We start from the raw sequence: 15,516 nt of genomic DNA on the forward strand, positions 1-15,516 counted from the left end.
TGTTGTTACCAACATTTGTGGGTAGGAATTTCCACCTTTTAGAAATAATCTAGAGTTGGAGGTGCTTAGTAGAAACAGAAAACAGCCTGTCCTGGACCATATCCTCATTCAATTTATAGACATCAGCTGTACCTCAGTAAGTATGACCACCATGATCCTAGGTGTGAACTCACTAGTTGAGGACAGTCCCCACTGCTTGCCCCGTCCTCTCACACTCACTGCCAATTTCACTTACATTCCTGTCCAATTTTCACAGACATCCAGAGTGGATGACATCTTCTGATAAAGGGGACGAGGAAAAGAGAGGCTACCTCCAGCCCAACTGCGACCTCATCTCCACTGGTGCTTGTGGTTCCACTGAGGCAAAAAGTCCCCAAGCTCATTTCCTCTTTTAAATTTAACTCGTAGATAAACATGTTCATATTCTCTTTTCTACTGTTTCAGTGTTGAAAATGCCTTATTTAGTAGTCGAGAGAGTCTTCCTAGATGCAATATTCTAGAAAGTACGCATGCCAACTTTATTCTAGACCCCATCTCTAGTTGAATGATTTTTTTAAGTTATGTTGGAACTAGAGAGATGGCTCAGGGCTAAAGAACATTAAATCTTTTGGAGGACTCAGAGTTTGGCTCCCAGAACCCATTTCAGGTGTCTCACCAAAAAAAAAAAAAAAAAAAAAAAAAAAAAAAAAAAAAAAAAAAAAAAAAACATAACTCTGGTTCCAGGTGATCTGACACCCTTTTCTGGTCTTTGAGGGTACCTGCACTGCATGCACGCGCGCGCGCGCACACACACACACACACAAAACAGAACTCTACTGTAAGAACAGTACTTTCTACATTTATTGCTTTGAGATACTTCTGATAGTTTCCAAATTCATCATGTCTCCTATGTACACAAAGTAAACACCTATCAAGATTTTTCTTCTGGGCAAAGGAAATGAAGAATCTCACCTGTGGGTCCTAGTATGAGGAGAAATTTCTAAACATTATAGTGGGAACTAGGAAATGCGGACCCATGTGGACTCTGAGCTAATGATTCCTTTCCCTCTGACAATCACTATAAGAAATTTATATAATAGGCTGCTATCAGATAAATGCAGTAAGAAAGTATAAGAGCTAAAAGTAGGGTATGCTGGACTCTCAAAAGCTAAGAGAACATTTCCCCCTTTGCTCTTCAATTATCACCTTGATGCAGGTTTGCATCCGACTACTAGATGCAGCGCTGACAACAATCTTCTTTTTTCCGTGACCGGAGAGTTTATCCAAGAGAGCTAAGCTTGCCCATTCTCACTCGGGTATTTGGTGGGTTACATCCCCAGCCCTGCTTCTCCTCCATAGGTGTCACACATAATCCAAGGAGTCATGTCAGACCTCAAATCAACGTCACAGCTAAACCCGAATCCACATTTTATTCTGTTTTAGAAAACACAGTCTGCCCTTGTCTTCTGCCTAACTCCTGATCTGTCAGCAAGTCGCTGGGAGTATCTGACAACTCAAGAAGCAGGAGCAGCCTTTTTTCAGGTGTTTGGAGATAATGAAGTCTTTTCTACAGTGATATGATGAAAAAAAATGTCTCTTCAGCTTGGCCCCCCAACAGCCCATAGGTTAATCACAATGGTTCCATCTTCCTGGGGTTTCCTTTGTGTTCTTTCAGGGTTTCCCAGATACTGACATGGGGAGGCTATAGACAAAGTGGAAAGTTTAGTGAAATCTCTAACAGATAAAGTGCAAACAGGTCAGGGGCACATGGGTGTGTAAGGCTTCCAGCATCCTCTGCAGTAGTCAAAGTAGTCAAAGGGTGCTGATGAGAGGAAGGAAGAAGCCACCTGGGTCAATCTGGCTCGCACACAGGCAGGTTCCAGCCCCTCCCTCTTGTATCCCATCACTGGTCAGACATGCTTCTTTTTTTTTAACAGCAAAGAAACACTTTATTAAAACTTTGAATTTTCCAAAAAAAGAAAATTAAATTTTTGGAGTAATGTTGTGCTAAGAGACACAAACAGCCTGCCACTGGATGCACGCTAACCACTGAGTACTGTGCTTTGGCTTCTCTCTAGCAGAACATGATGCCCCATGACCAACAAGGAGTTAACTTGTGACTTTCGTCCACTCTGTGCCCTTAGGAACACACAGAGGCCGGGTAAGATAAGAGAGTTTTCAGTGGAAGGTACAATCTGATTATGTGCTAACAGTGAGAATGACCTACATACTGCAAAGGGAAGGGACACATGGGTGACCACAGTCATTAGAAGCAGCCATGGCAGGACTGAGGGTCTTCTTTAATCCTGGGGCTGTGGTTCAGCGGGAGAACATTTGTGTAGTGCGCAAAATGTCCTTGATCCATTCCCTAACACTGTGAAAAGTAAAAAAAAGTACTCTCCTTTAGAAATCCTGGTGTTCTCTTGTTTGGATATTATCCGGGTATCTTATAGATGAGGTTAGCAAAAGACACAGTAAGAGGATCATCTGGCAGAAAAAAAAAGCAAGATGCTGGGAATGACCTAAGGCCAACACTGATACCTCAGTTGCCAGAGCTGAGCACAGGTAGCCAAAACAGCAGGGAGGTACTGGAGGCCCTGAGGGCAGTGTCCGTGTCCGTCCACCATCGGTGCTCAAGTATTACAATACTTTCATTTGATTAAACTGCCTGCTGAGCCAGCTATGAAACCCGCTACTGCAGTGGGGATATAGTATGGGCATATTCTTGCCAAGCAACATGTTTTTTAATTAGGAACATTAGGCTTTGTTGAGGGAAAAAGAGCAGTAACTAGTAAAAACATGCATCACATGGTCATACTTACAACAGCCGCAAAGATGTATTTCTGGTCTTTTTCTTGTAGGAAGAGCAGCACGTCGGTGAGTAGCAGAGCCAGGATGTCTTCAGAGACAGAAACACAACAGTATTAACGAGGGAATCCACAGCCTAGCTGCCTTTACCAGCTATTTTAATTTCATGGTTGCCATTTAAATCAGTTTAATAAAAAAGGAAAAACTTCTTATGGAATTTTTACTAAAAAAAAAAAAAAAAAAAAAAAAAAAAAAAAAAAAAACCTTTCATTATGGGAGCTAACTAAGATCTATCAAGGGTAAAATGCACAGAAAGTTACGTGAGTGTGTATTTTTTAAAATGGCACTATAGGTAAACTGTAGGGTTGTAATAAGAGGTGAATCTCTAGAAAATGTTTAAGAGCACAGTTTTCAAAATGAAAGGGGGAAAATCCTACATAAAAAAGGCCCCGAGATCGAAAATGATGTTGTGCAATCCCAGTATTTGGGAGGCTGAGGCCAGAGAATCAGGAGTTGGAGGCCAGCCTGAGTTACATAACAGGTGAGCAAGCACCCAAATCTCCCCTCTGTGAACGGAAGTGCTAAGAGAGTGCCCTTGATTTTAGCAGAAAATGTAGCCAATCAGAAAGTAAGGGAGCTCTGGGCACAGAGATGGCACACGCCTTTAATCCCAGCACTCAGGAGGCAGACGCAGTGGATCTCTGCAAGTTCAAGGTCAGCCTGGTCTACACAGTGAGTTCCAGGACAGCCAGTACTACACAGAAAAACCCTGTCTTGGGGGAGAAAATGTAAGAGAGCAGCTTCCATATCAAGGGATAGAGGCAAACCTGCTCTGAATCTGAGTAACACTTGATTTCTTTACTTCCCTTGGAAACTTTGCAAGAACTAGGTCTCCTCCTATGACCACTGCATACCCTGATCCAGACAGGTGAATCTGTTCTGTGGGCAAAGAGAAACGTCGTCGTGTGGATTGCCATAGATTTTCAATACAGCTCTGCAAGCTGATCATTAGCAAATACCTTTGTGTGAACTCCCATCAGAGCTGGCTCAGCCTCCAGTGGGCAAAAACCTTCAAGCAACTATAATGGAATAAATCTTCCACATCGCCCTTGACTACAGATGTGATGAAGATGAAAAAGGCTAGGGGCAAGGTCTTTAGAGGAAACTCAACAGGCAAATCTTGAAGCTTGACCTTCTGGTCCTGACCAATAAAACCAGAATCACTGGAAGAAGACTTGAAAGCAAATCAGGTTTTCAGGCCCAGGAGGTATAAGAAAGCCCTGGACAGGCAAGGTGGTAACTAGAGGGTGAGACCTAGAAAAACCTAAATGAACAGCCCAGGACCCTAAGCAAACTAACAGTCAAGTTTAGGTCTGTTAGCAAACTGCACCATTGAGGAAGAACAACTATAATATAATACATCCTTCCTCTCTTCCTTACCACGGTGCCTGTGTGCAGGTAACTGTGCTGTGTTTAACAACCCCAATGAGATTTAGGGTTCCCTCATTTCTCCCCTCCATGGTCTGAAAGCCTCAGGCTGTCTTGGCAAGTAGCAAACCCTCTCTGTGTGGGAGCGTGCTTTTCTTGCTTTCAACACACTGCACTTGGCAGGGTATTTCCATGCCAACAGTGTGCAGAACTCGTTCGCTCGGCTTCCGACGTCACCAGCTTCCATAGTCATGAAAGCACACTCGAAGGGTGTGGCTTGGGAGAGCAAGCACCAGTCAAAGGTGTGTGTGCCACCTAGTCACAGTTGCCTACGGTACTTCACAACCTGATGTTTCGACTGAATAGAAAAGTCGAGGGTCTGTGTAGGTGTGCCTGCCAGTTGGGACTGTTTTTCTCTTGAAAGTCTGTGCTTGAGTTGAGTGAGTAGCCTGTATGATGGGAAACGTCACCTTGGCAGCCACCGTACCTTTGAAGCGGCCTGTGGCTGTTTTCCAATAAACGAGCCCGTCGTGCAGAAGAGCCCTTTCTTGGTTCATCAGCGCCTGCTTTCTAAACACGTGGCCATTTTTGAGCTTTGTATATGTTTTGTTCTCGATTTTATTTAGGATGTCAAGCCACTTTTGCTTCTTCTCATAGTCGCTGACTTTTCGGTCCACGGCTGCGATCATGTCTTTAATTAAGCCGAGAGCTTTGCACAGGTCTCTGTGCTCTTCAGTCTTTTCTGCACGAAGGAGGAAAAAAAGGAAAGGGAATGATAATAATCCAGAATACTGAGAGTGAGAACTCCTTTTAAGGTTTTAGATATAACAGAGACACCATAAGAAAGATGTTGGGTTGAGTTCAAATGTTTAAATGGCTCTCCGCATCACCACGTATGATATTTGATATAAAAGATTTGCATTCATAGGCACGCAATAGCTGACAATAGGGTGTCTGGTTTCCAGGGATAAGTCTGCTCTCTGGAGCAGTACAGTAGTTTATCTTCATTGTCTATGTGACTGGATTTAGAATTAACCAGGAAGCAAGCTTCTTGGCATTTCTGCGAGAGTTCCTAGTACAGCTTCACTTAGGGGAGCACCATTTCGGAGCCTGCTGACCCAGACTGAACAAAAAGAAAGAAGCAAACAGAACTCCAGCCTTCCCTCCCTCCCTGCCTCCTTCTCTCCCTGTCTCCCTCATTCCCTGCCTGCCTCCCTCCTTCCCCCCCGCCCCCCCACCCCGCTTCTCATCTGCAGACACAAATGTAGCCAGCTACTTTATGCCCCTACTATATGCTATAACTTCCCCCTTATGATAGACTGTGTTCCCTCTATGGACAAAATGAACCTTTTTTTTTCCTGAAGCTGCTTCTTATCTGGTATTTTGTCACAGCCAGGAAAAAAGTAGCATACATCATATATATGTGTGTTTGTGTGTGTGTGTGTGTGTGTGTGTGTGTGTGTGTGTGAGAGAGAGAGAGAGAGAGAGAGAGAGAGATAATATATATTGTATGTAATATAAGCAGAGGTTATGTTTGGAGTAACCTAGGCACTCCTCCCTTCCTAGAAACAGGTAAGCAAGTAACCCTACACACCTATGCTGTATTTTTAACGACAGAAGCCAGCCGTAGGGCCAAGCTCATGTCCTCTGAAATGGAGCCACAGGGTGATTTAAATGGCCCCAGACCCATTTGCCTTCTAGGTCCTTAAAAAAAACTATATATATACACATATATATATGTATATATGTATATATGTATATATGTATATATGTATATATGTATATATGTATATATGTATATATGTATATATGTATATATGTATATATGTATATATGTATATATGTATATGTGTATATGTGTATATGTGTATATGTGTATATGTGTATATGTGTATATGTGTATATGTGTATATGTGTATATATGTATATATGTATATATGTATATATGTATATATGTATATATGTATATATGTATATATGTATATATGTATATATGTATATATGTATATACTCAAAACCATATTAGCATAAAATAAGTGTTTTAATGTTATAATTAAAATGTTCTTGACCTAACTTTTTTTTCCCCTTCTGATTATGAAAGGAAAGGAAATCTTTTGAGGCCCGGGCACCATGCCTTACAGAAGTCAGCCAAGCGTATGCACAGAACAGACTGCAGCTCTGGTCACTCTTTAAACCAACGCCTCTCCTCTCACCCCCAGACTGTCCTAAGAGAAAGGTCTGGAGGAGTTCCAGAGAATGGGTCCTAGAAACCTCAGATGAAAGGGAATTTAGCTACTTTCTGTATTTGATGATAAAGATCAGCTACCTTATATTTGCTCAGGTGCCTGAACCTGAGGAGCTAAGAGGAAAGAAGGCAGAGGGAGGAGGAAACAGAAAACCTCTTTCCAGAGCCTACAGCTGCAGGAACACATTTAGAACGAGCAGCTGGGGGAGCAGATCAGTCCTCCAAAGTCTCTCTTTTTTTTTTTGGTTGTTCTCAGTGCACACACAGCTGCTGGGAGTGTTATCAGAACACACATGGAGCACACCCTATCCTCATAGTTGGGAGTGGATCACTGCCTCCCAGAGAACACACCTCACTCCTTAATGTTGCCTTCCTCCTCCAGAGAGGGGATTTACTTATAAAGAAACTATTTCAGAACTAGGAAAGAAAAAGTGAAGTTGAGTTACCAGATGATCCAGGGTAATTCCAAGAGAAAGTTCAAAGTCTTACAAATCACTCTCCTAATGCTTCACAACTCAAATGTAACACTAGCCTCCCAAGAGTCTTTTCAAATGCCCCCCTTGAACTTTATCCACACCCATTGGCTCAGAATTTGCATGAACACAGGACCCTTGTGAAGAGCCAGCTAGTGAAGTTGAGGACCACTCCCATTAAAGCCACGTGAACTGGTAGATGAGGCTCCAGGGGCTCCAGGAGTGAGCCTCCTCTTTGGCAAAGCCTGCTCTGAGAAGGGGGCATCTGTATGGTACCACTAAGACTCTGAGAGCAAGAACCCACAGATGCAGCTCATACTGTTAAAGGGAGCAGACCACTGTTGCTCTCTAGTCTACTAAGAACTTGGCATGGGAGTGAATCCTGGAGTGAGGTTAATTGACTGACATCTGACACACTTCAGTCCCTGGGGTACTGTAGAACCTTAAGATAATCCACACAATACAAAATGATAAGCCTTCATTTTTTTTTTTTTTTTTGTATTTATTTTCTTGCTGAGAGTAAAATAGCTGCTTTGTTCGAACACTATTTTCTTGGGGACTAGGTTCTAAAGAATTATGAAAGCGGCAGAAGGAAAGACCCAAGTTCTGCACGGTTCCTGACCATCACACAGAAACCCTGCACAGTACCTCCCGCCACAGAATAAACAGAATTAAAAATAAAGTCATTTCTCAAAGCGAGTTCCAACTCAAAGTCTTTAAAAGCCTGCCCGTGGTGAAAAGCATTTATGAGTGGAAGGAAGCTCTCCAAGACCCCTCAGTTGTGACAAAAACTCACGAGAGGGTCAGAGGTCTCAGAAGTAATCTCTCACCCTTGGTATACTGCAGGATCCTCTCCACCAAGACTGGGTACTTTGTGATGCGCTGGGTGACGAGCAGGGTGCACTCTGGGATTCCGCGGCGACGAGCCAACAGGTTGCTATTTCGGATCTTGAAAAGTATGTACATGTTTATACACACCAACCACCATCAATTCAAATGTACACATAGCCGGCGTGTTTTGTTCTTCTGTTATTAACCACTGTAGTTGAGGTGGGAAAAGGTTGCAAGGCACACTGACCTGATGTACCTCTAATTCCCAAATGAGGAAACACGGGGGTCAGGAATAGGCTCCTGAACAACAGTGGAAATCTGCGCGTGTTCACTATTTGTTTTTCTAACATGTCTCCCTCCACCTCTGCTTTCACACACTGGCACTTAAAGTCCCTTTGCACACAACAATCCTTTTCTTAAACACTTCAAAGATATTCTCTAAATCTCTAAGGCCCGTTGTACATATATATATAAGAAACCAAAGGAGAATCTGGTAGAACTCACAAAATGACAGACAAAAATGTAGGAACCCAGAAGCTTGGACAAATTTCTTTCATTAAATAAAGGTGAAAGGTGGGGAAAGAAGAGAGGAAGAGAATTCTAGTAAAAGGAGGTTTTAGAGACAAAACATCCTTAGGCATCAGTGGACCTTGGCCAGGTCCTGGCTTCACGGTACAGTTTCAAGAGATGAACAGTGAAAACGGACGATCTCAGAAAATGCCCGATAATTTACATGTGCCAGCGTTACTGTGATACATTAAAAGGTACAATGTTCAGACAAAAAAAATAAAGAAATTATATGATGTCATGGACTTGGATTAAATGAATTTTCTCTGAAGCAGACTCTCTATTCGCTTTTGCTTTGAGTTTTCTGATGCACAGCTTCTCTGTCGGGGGTATGAAGCCGCTTCCCAGAACATTGCCAAACATTGCCAATATCCTCAGAAGCCCGGGGAACACGGCCTGAGAGATACAAAGCAGCAAATGAAGCTGTCTAGGAGGAATAATTTACTACCATCTAGACTTTCCATCTGCGCCATGAATCCATCACTTCCTTCTCCTTCCCCCGAGAAACAGAACCGAGATATGAAACTCTAGGTCGTTAAGACACAAACTCGAACCATGGCCTCGCGTCGGCTTACCTTAATAAAATTCTGAAACTTCTTGTTCTGCTGGAGCTCTTTAAAGAGGCTCATGGCCTCCTTGTGATGGCTGCAGAATTCTCCGTAGATTCTCTTCATTTTGCTGGCATTTTCTTCTGAAAACTGAGAACATTTCCATAATGGTTTATAGATGCAGCCATTATGTTTGTAGGGAAAAGAAAGAACGTGTAGTTTTTGTGCATTTCAAAGCACCCTGGATTTCCCAAATACAATCACTCTTTTTCCCCAAGGCACTTCTTAAATTAAAATAAAAGTAAACAGTTAAGTGGTAAACAGCCGGCATCACAGACTCTCATTGTACTGAACTGATGGTCAAAAAGCCAAATGAAAACATCCAATGCCTTAATTCCTGCTCCGTTTTTATGCCGCATCATCATTAAAACTTTTAATCACAATACTTCTTATACTGAATGTCTGACATCCCAGGCGATCATTAGCCATGTTGAGAAGAGAACGGAGAATAACCAACATGCTAATGTATTAACTGTGGGGAGAAGGAAAGATGTGGCTGAATGTTTTCATCAGCCTGACCCGTAGGGAGATCTTCACAAAATTCCGAGACATAGGGGTCTTTGGGAGGGCTGCCTACATAATGGAGCTATGAGTTTTTAAAGAACATGGTCATTCTACACAATCGTGTCCACAAGGAAGCTCCTTGCAACAGACAGCCTTCCTAAAACCACAGGTGCTAAAATAAAGTCTAATGAAACACTTGTATTAAAAACCACACAATACTGCCAGTTCAAAACTCGAAATGACTAGGGGCTGGAGGAAAAGCCCAGCAGTTGAGAACACCTGCTGCTCTTGTAGAAGATAAAGATTCAGAAATTCATTTCCCAGCATGCAAAGGGAAACTCACAACTTCCTTTAAGTACAGTTCTAGGGGAGCTGATGTCGTCTTCTGACCTTTGCTGGTACCAGGCATTAAAAGCAGTTCACAGATGTAATGCAGGCAAAACATCCGTGTACATTTAATTTTTAAATGTTTTTAACAATCTAAATGAATAGAAAGCTTTTGTCAAGTTTACTGAACAGAAGAATCAAAATAATATCATAACAGTGCCAATACTTCCTAGGTAGATAATATGGGTTTAACCAAACCATATCAGAATTGTGGCGCTCTTTATAAATCCGCCTAAGATTACTCAATTTACAGAAAATGAAAAAAAAGTCTAAAAATTCTCAGTACAGTAGGAAGACTCCAGTGTTTGATTTTCCAGATTATTATACAGTTTCCGTTTTCAAGCCAGAATCGAAAGATACAGACACGGGGCTTGGCACAACAGAACAGAAACCCCACACACAGGAATTTTTGGCAAAGGCACAAAAGCCAGCTCGGTGGGGCCAGAAGTACCTTTCTGTAATTATACAAAAACAGAAAGGAAGAGAAATACAAGTGAACCTCAACCTTACAAAACTCACTCAAAATTGCATTTTTGGATTTTATTCTAACAAAGTAAAAACTTGAGTCTGTACCTAAACATGGCACGTGGATCTATAACGGGTATGAACCAGAAGTAACAAGATGCCTTTCTGTAAGAGAGCAATGTAAAAAGGCAAGGTACATCCACAGTGTGGAATTACTATGAAGAAAGAATTAACTACTGACATATATAACCACTGATAAAAAGAATTGTGCCAATTCCCTAAAGATTACATGCTATGCATTTCTGTGTATATAATGCCTTAGCAAGGGACAGAAATAAAGATTTTCCAGGACTTGGAGAGGAGATGGGAGTGGGGACGGGAGGGAAGTAGGAACCCTTGTGGCGACAACACTGTCCTGGTGGTGTAGACATTAGTGTTCTGACTGTGGTGTCATAGCTTGGGTACAGCTGGAGGAACGAGAAGGCAGACAATTAAAATGTTACTGAGCAAATCTCAGATCTTAGCTCGTTCCTATGGAAACCACAAAGAGAACACGGAGCTTCATTTTTAACAATTTTCGGGTAAGCTTTGTGGCCCTGAAGTTAAAATGAAAGAAGGATTGCCTTAAACCATATCCACCATTTTCCACCCACAATGTCCCTGCTAAGTGTGTGCCAGCATGCTTCTCCCAGCCTTCTGAAGTGCGTATCCAGTTAGACCCTAGGATGTACCCCGAGTCTGCCTTCCTACATCCTGAAACACCTAGTCTGCTCCTTTGTTCTCTTGAAGCACATTCTTTAAATCACCTCCTGAGCACAATGCTAGCAAAATACACAGGAACTCAGGCCACATCCACGCTGTGTACACTAACAAGGAACAGGAACACCAGCTCTTCCTTTTCCCAAAATGGAAAGCTATGCCTCCACCATTATGCTGCTGGACCCATGTCCAGTGATGCAGATGACCAGACTGTCTTCCCTGGGACACAGATTAAATACAGAACTGATAAAGACACATATTCCCATTAAATATGAAAAAAGATAATCTAAGAACAAAACAGGTTTCAATGATTAGAGTTCAAAAAGGGCCAAATTGTGATGACTTATTTTAAGAAAAGAGAGATTTGGATAACTTCAGGTGACAGAATTAAAACCTTCCATTTCAATTTTGAATGTTCTCTGCATTCTGACCATCTTATTTAAATGTGTGCAAAGTCCCTCATGTCATTCTGCTTCAAATGGATGGCAGAGGACAGAACGGGTCTCGGGATATAAGCTGCAAAGCAGATCCCTCTTCTGTTAAAAAGAAAAGTTTTACTAACACAGACATTCATATCGTTAGACATGCAAGAGTGGTTACCAGGCAACGTGTCTCCACATTTGTATGCATCTGAAATACTGTATTTAATTTCATCAGTGAAGCAACTTTTCCATCTTTCACATACAAACAAACAGTTTAACCCCATGGCTGCCTTGGATAGAGCGGAAGCATTTAAAACACTGAAATTCCTAGAGAAGGTAACATGAAGTCTACAGACTTCATGGTCTGCCTGCCTGCTTGCCTGCCTCCCCCTCACCCCTCTCTTTTTCTTTCTTTAAGTGCATCAATCATCCAATAAATACTCCAAGTCTAAGGAGCCACTGCAGGGGTTGCAATATGTTCATAAACAAATGAGAAGATTGTCCTGGGATGCACAATCTCAGTGACAGTAAAGGCTGTCTTGCAGTTGGCTAAACATCCTTGCTGAGAGAGGAGAGTTTGACCTCTGTCCCAGGCTCATCACCTCTGAGATGGTGAAGCCCATCATCACCCCCGGTGTCTACATCTAGTCAGTGGGAAAATAGCATCCACCTCACAATGCTATGAAAGTTCAGTGGGGCACACAGAGTACACACAGTTCCTTCCATATCAAAATGTCACCTCACTCCGAGTGAGCTCGCTTTTAGCAAGAAGCACTTCAGAGAGATCTGAGCAAATGCTATGGCCCAATGCAGGTGGCTGTTACTGGGTTAGCCGATGGCACAACCCGTTCTCAGTGATGCTCCAAAAATCCCAAATGCCTGAAGGGAGATTTATTTGTCTTGTCTTCCAGGGTAACTATAAAGGGTTTATATCCTTCTTCCTAGGGTGAGCCAGTGTTTGACTTGAAACCATCCCTTATAATTTTACAGTGGAGAACTAAAGCAGACATTTCTGGCTCCTTTGGAGACTCCAATCATAATGTTGTTTTACTGGGGCACACAGGTGAAAGCATATTTTGCTAAAGCAGACCTGTGAAAAAATGCTTTGCTGAAGCAGACAGACACGTGAAAAGATGCCTGAGGTTTGGAAAGAATATAAATATGGCCCCACAGACAGTGGGAGGAGGCTGGCACATCAGTCCGCCTTGCTTTGCAGCATTAGTCTTTGCTGACAATGCTGACATGTTGGTTTGCTTTACACCACATTGCTGATCTTCGTTTGCCTTCATAGAACTTCTGGTGATAATCTGGTGGTTTCTTATACTTCTGCAGATTTGGCCAATCCAGTGGAGCCTCCTGGTTTATTCTGGATTGAGCTGCAGCTACTGATTTCTGTTTGGTGGTTTGCTAGTGGACTGAATTGCTGATATCCTGACAACCAGGATTGGAATTGCCCCCAAAGAACCATTTCTAAACAGGTCCACTTCCCCTACTAACTTTTCTTTCCCACTGCCTCTGGTGGTTGGTGGGCTAGAAGGGAGGTTAAAGCATTTAAGAACCCTTATTAAAGTAAGTTTAGAGAAATCTAAGACTACAGAGAACCTATGCCGTAAGAAACCCTCTCTCAAATTAAAAAGTCCAGAGTCCAAAGCTTACCATAGAATTTATTCTAGACTGTGGTATCTGGTGATAACAACAGAATAAATCCAAGCCAGGTCCTGAGCCATACACAGGAGGTAGTCACTGGCTATCAGAAGCTCTCTGACATCTGTTAGATTTCCAGGATCAACCAACACCCAACAAAAGAAAGCCCCTGGCCCCTACTAGCAACTATAATGAAATCAAGTCCATTTCTGCACAGGGGTTTTAATCAATGAAGAGTCTGCAAACCAGAGCTCAAGAGACGGCTGAGAGATTAAGAGCACTTGTTACTCTTGCAGGGGTCCTGGGTTTCTTTACCAGCATCCATATGGTAGTTCACAACCGTCCGTAACTCCAGTGCCAGGGGATAAACCGTGTTTATATTCTGTGGACAGCAGTCATGCACCGAGTGCACAGACAAAACACTCATACTTACAAAATGAATAATTCTAAAAAAGGGGATTCTGCAAACATTTAGGGTTCTGAGACCAGCTCGGCACCCCCTCTTACCTGTTGTACCAGAATGTCTCCAATCCGGTTGATCACAAAGTTCCTGTCATTACCGGCGCAGGACTCCTGCCTGCGCTCCTTCATGCTGAAGAAGAAATGCCTGTGAGTCTCCAGCAGCTCGTCCAAGCAGGGGAAGATCTTGTCCACCATGCTGTGGTCCAGCTGCAGCTCCTCCTTCATGCCCTTCCTGAAGACTTCAGACATGATGAGCAGAGTCTGGATGTGGTGCACCTCTGTCTGCATCAGCTCTGAAACATGTGAGAACATGCATGACGCAGCTGTCACATGCCTGTTGGCTGTGTGACCTTTTCTACATGACTATGAGCAATCGAGCACAGATACCGAAAAGAGCTCAGGATTATGGCTTGTATTTGCGTACTCCCTGAGAAGTCACCTTTTACAGACAGACAGATGGAGATACTAAAGAGTAACATGTATCAGGTGACTTGTATTATTTCATAATCCACTATTCATCCCCCTGGCCAATGCTGCTAACATCCTACATATACAAGTTCAGTTTCTGCATGAGCTACAGAAACTTACATAATATCAGTTGTAGAGATAACGCAATAAAAAAAATTAATCTGTCATGAACAAGCAAACAAGCCCCGCAGGCATCCCTTGGAACTCAGTTCTACGTTACACAAGCAAGAATGGAGGAATATTCAAGACACATAGGACCAATTTTCCCAGAATAAAAGTCAGTGGTGATTAACATTCTATTCATACTCCAAATATTAAATGTCCAGATATCAGAAGCAGACCCACAGACGAAAGCCAAGTACAGCAGCTAAGAATCGAGTCTTTCCGAAAGCCTCAATTCTCATGCCAATGTTCTATAAAATATAACAGCTTGTTGGAAGTCTTTCTTTCCTTGCTTTTTGTGTTGAGAATATTCACAGTTAATACCTGATGACTTAAACTAAATGTAATAAAGTCTCCCAAGGCTTTACACTAGTAGATTCTTTCTGTCACGGAATCATTTTCCCAATTCAATTTTCTTCAGAGAAAAATATATATACATATATTATACTATATATATAGTATACTATATATGGTATAAAGACTGAGCTTGTAACATATAATGTATGTAATATACATAAAATATTATATATACACAAAAGTCTTTAAATATTTTCAAGAATTCAAAATGGACAAAGAATTTTAATAAGTATTACTTCGAAAACATAAACCAATGGCCACTAAGTAACCAAAAAGATGGTCACAGGGCTTGAGATAAACCATAATGGTAGGATTGTCTCTGAGCCAAAATGTTTGCCCACTCCTATGGTTACCATGTCTTCCACCCCACCCCCACCCTCATCAGCTCCCAAATTCAATATACTTAGTGGGGAAATGCAAACCCACAGCCCACAGCATGTCACACATACTGAGCTAACTATATTAAGAAAGAGTGGACAATAAACATGTGTTGGTGACAGGGGCGGGGTGATTAGAACATTGGCAAAGGATGTAAGATGCTGCAGCCGCCTTAGGAAAGGAAACAGTATTCGATCACCAAAAGAATAAAGTAACCATGACTCCAAAGAAAAAGAAGAAACAACATAACATTTCCATCCATTGATGGTTAGAGAAACATAGTGGGACATTAGTTGAATATGAAAGGGAATGAAGTTTATATATATTTTAAGTAGGACAATCCTTATAAATACACACACACACACACACACACACACACTGTAAGGCAAAGGACAGAAAGTAGTGGTTGCCCAAATCCAGAGGAAGAAAGAGAAGTGGAAATGAGCTCCAATGGGTAGGAAGTTTCTTTCTGAGGCAATGCAAATATCCTAGAATGGGCTTGATGGCTCCACGACTTTGGGGAGCACACTAAAAAAACAAACAAACAAACAAAAACCCCTGATTACATT

The 15,516-nt window shown here is 42.1% G+C and overlaps 1 protein-coding gene across 1 annotated transcript in view; it reads right to left on the reverse strand.

The window, feature by feature from the left end:
- The window catches only part of ARHGEF28 (Rho guanine nucleotide exchange factor 28), a 223,795-nt gene that overhangs the window by 49,953 nt on the left and 158,326 nt on the right, over positions 1 to 15,516 (reverse strand). The window contains exons 21-25 of the mRNA XM_080924751.1: positions 13,628 to 13,875; positions 8,907 to 9,029; positions 7,764 to 7,881; positions 4,703 to 4,957; positions 2,802 to 2,878 (exon numbers count right to left, since the gene is read on the reverse strand). Of these exons, the coding sequence (XP_080780877.1) occupies positions 2,802 to 2,878; positions 4,703 to 4,957; positions 7,764 to 7,881; positions 8,907 to 9,029; positions 13,628 to 13,875 (821 nt within the window). The remainder of the gene's footprint in view (positions 1 to 2,801; positions 2,879 to 4,702; positions 4,958 to 7,763; positions 7,882 to 8,906; positions 9,030 to 13,627; positions 13,876 to 15,516) is intronic.

This window comes from Micromys minutus (genome assembly GCF_963924665.1).
Source record: "Micromys minutus genome assembly, chromosome: 11".
NCBI classification, from domain to species: Eukaryota; Metazoa; Chordata; class Mammalia; order Rodentia; family Muridae; genus Micromys; species Micromys minutus.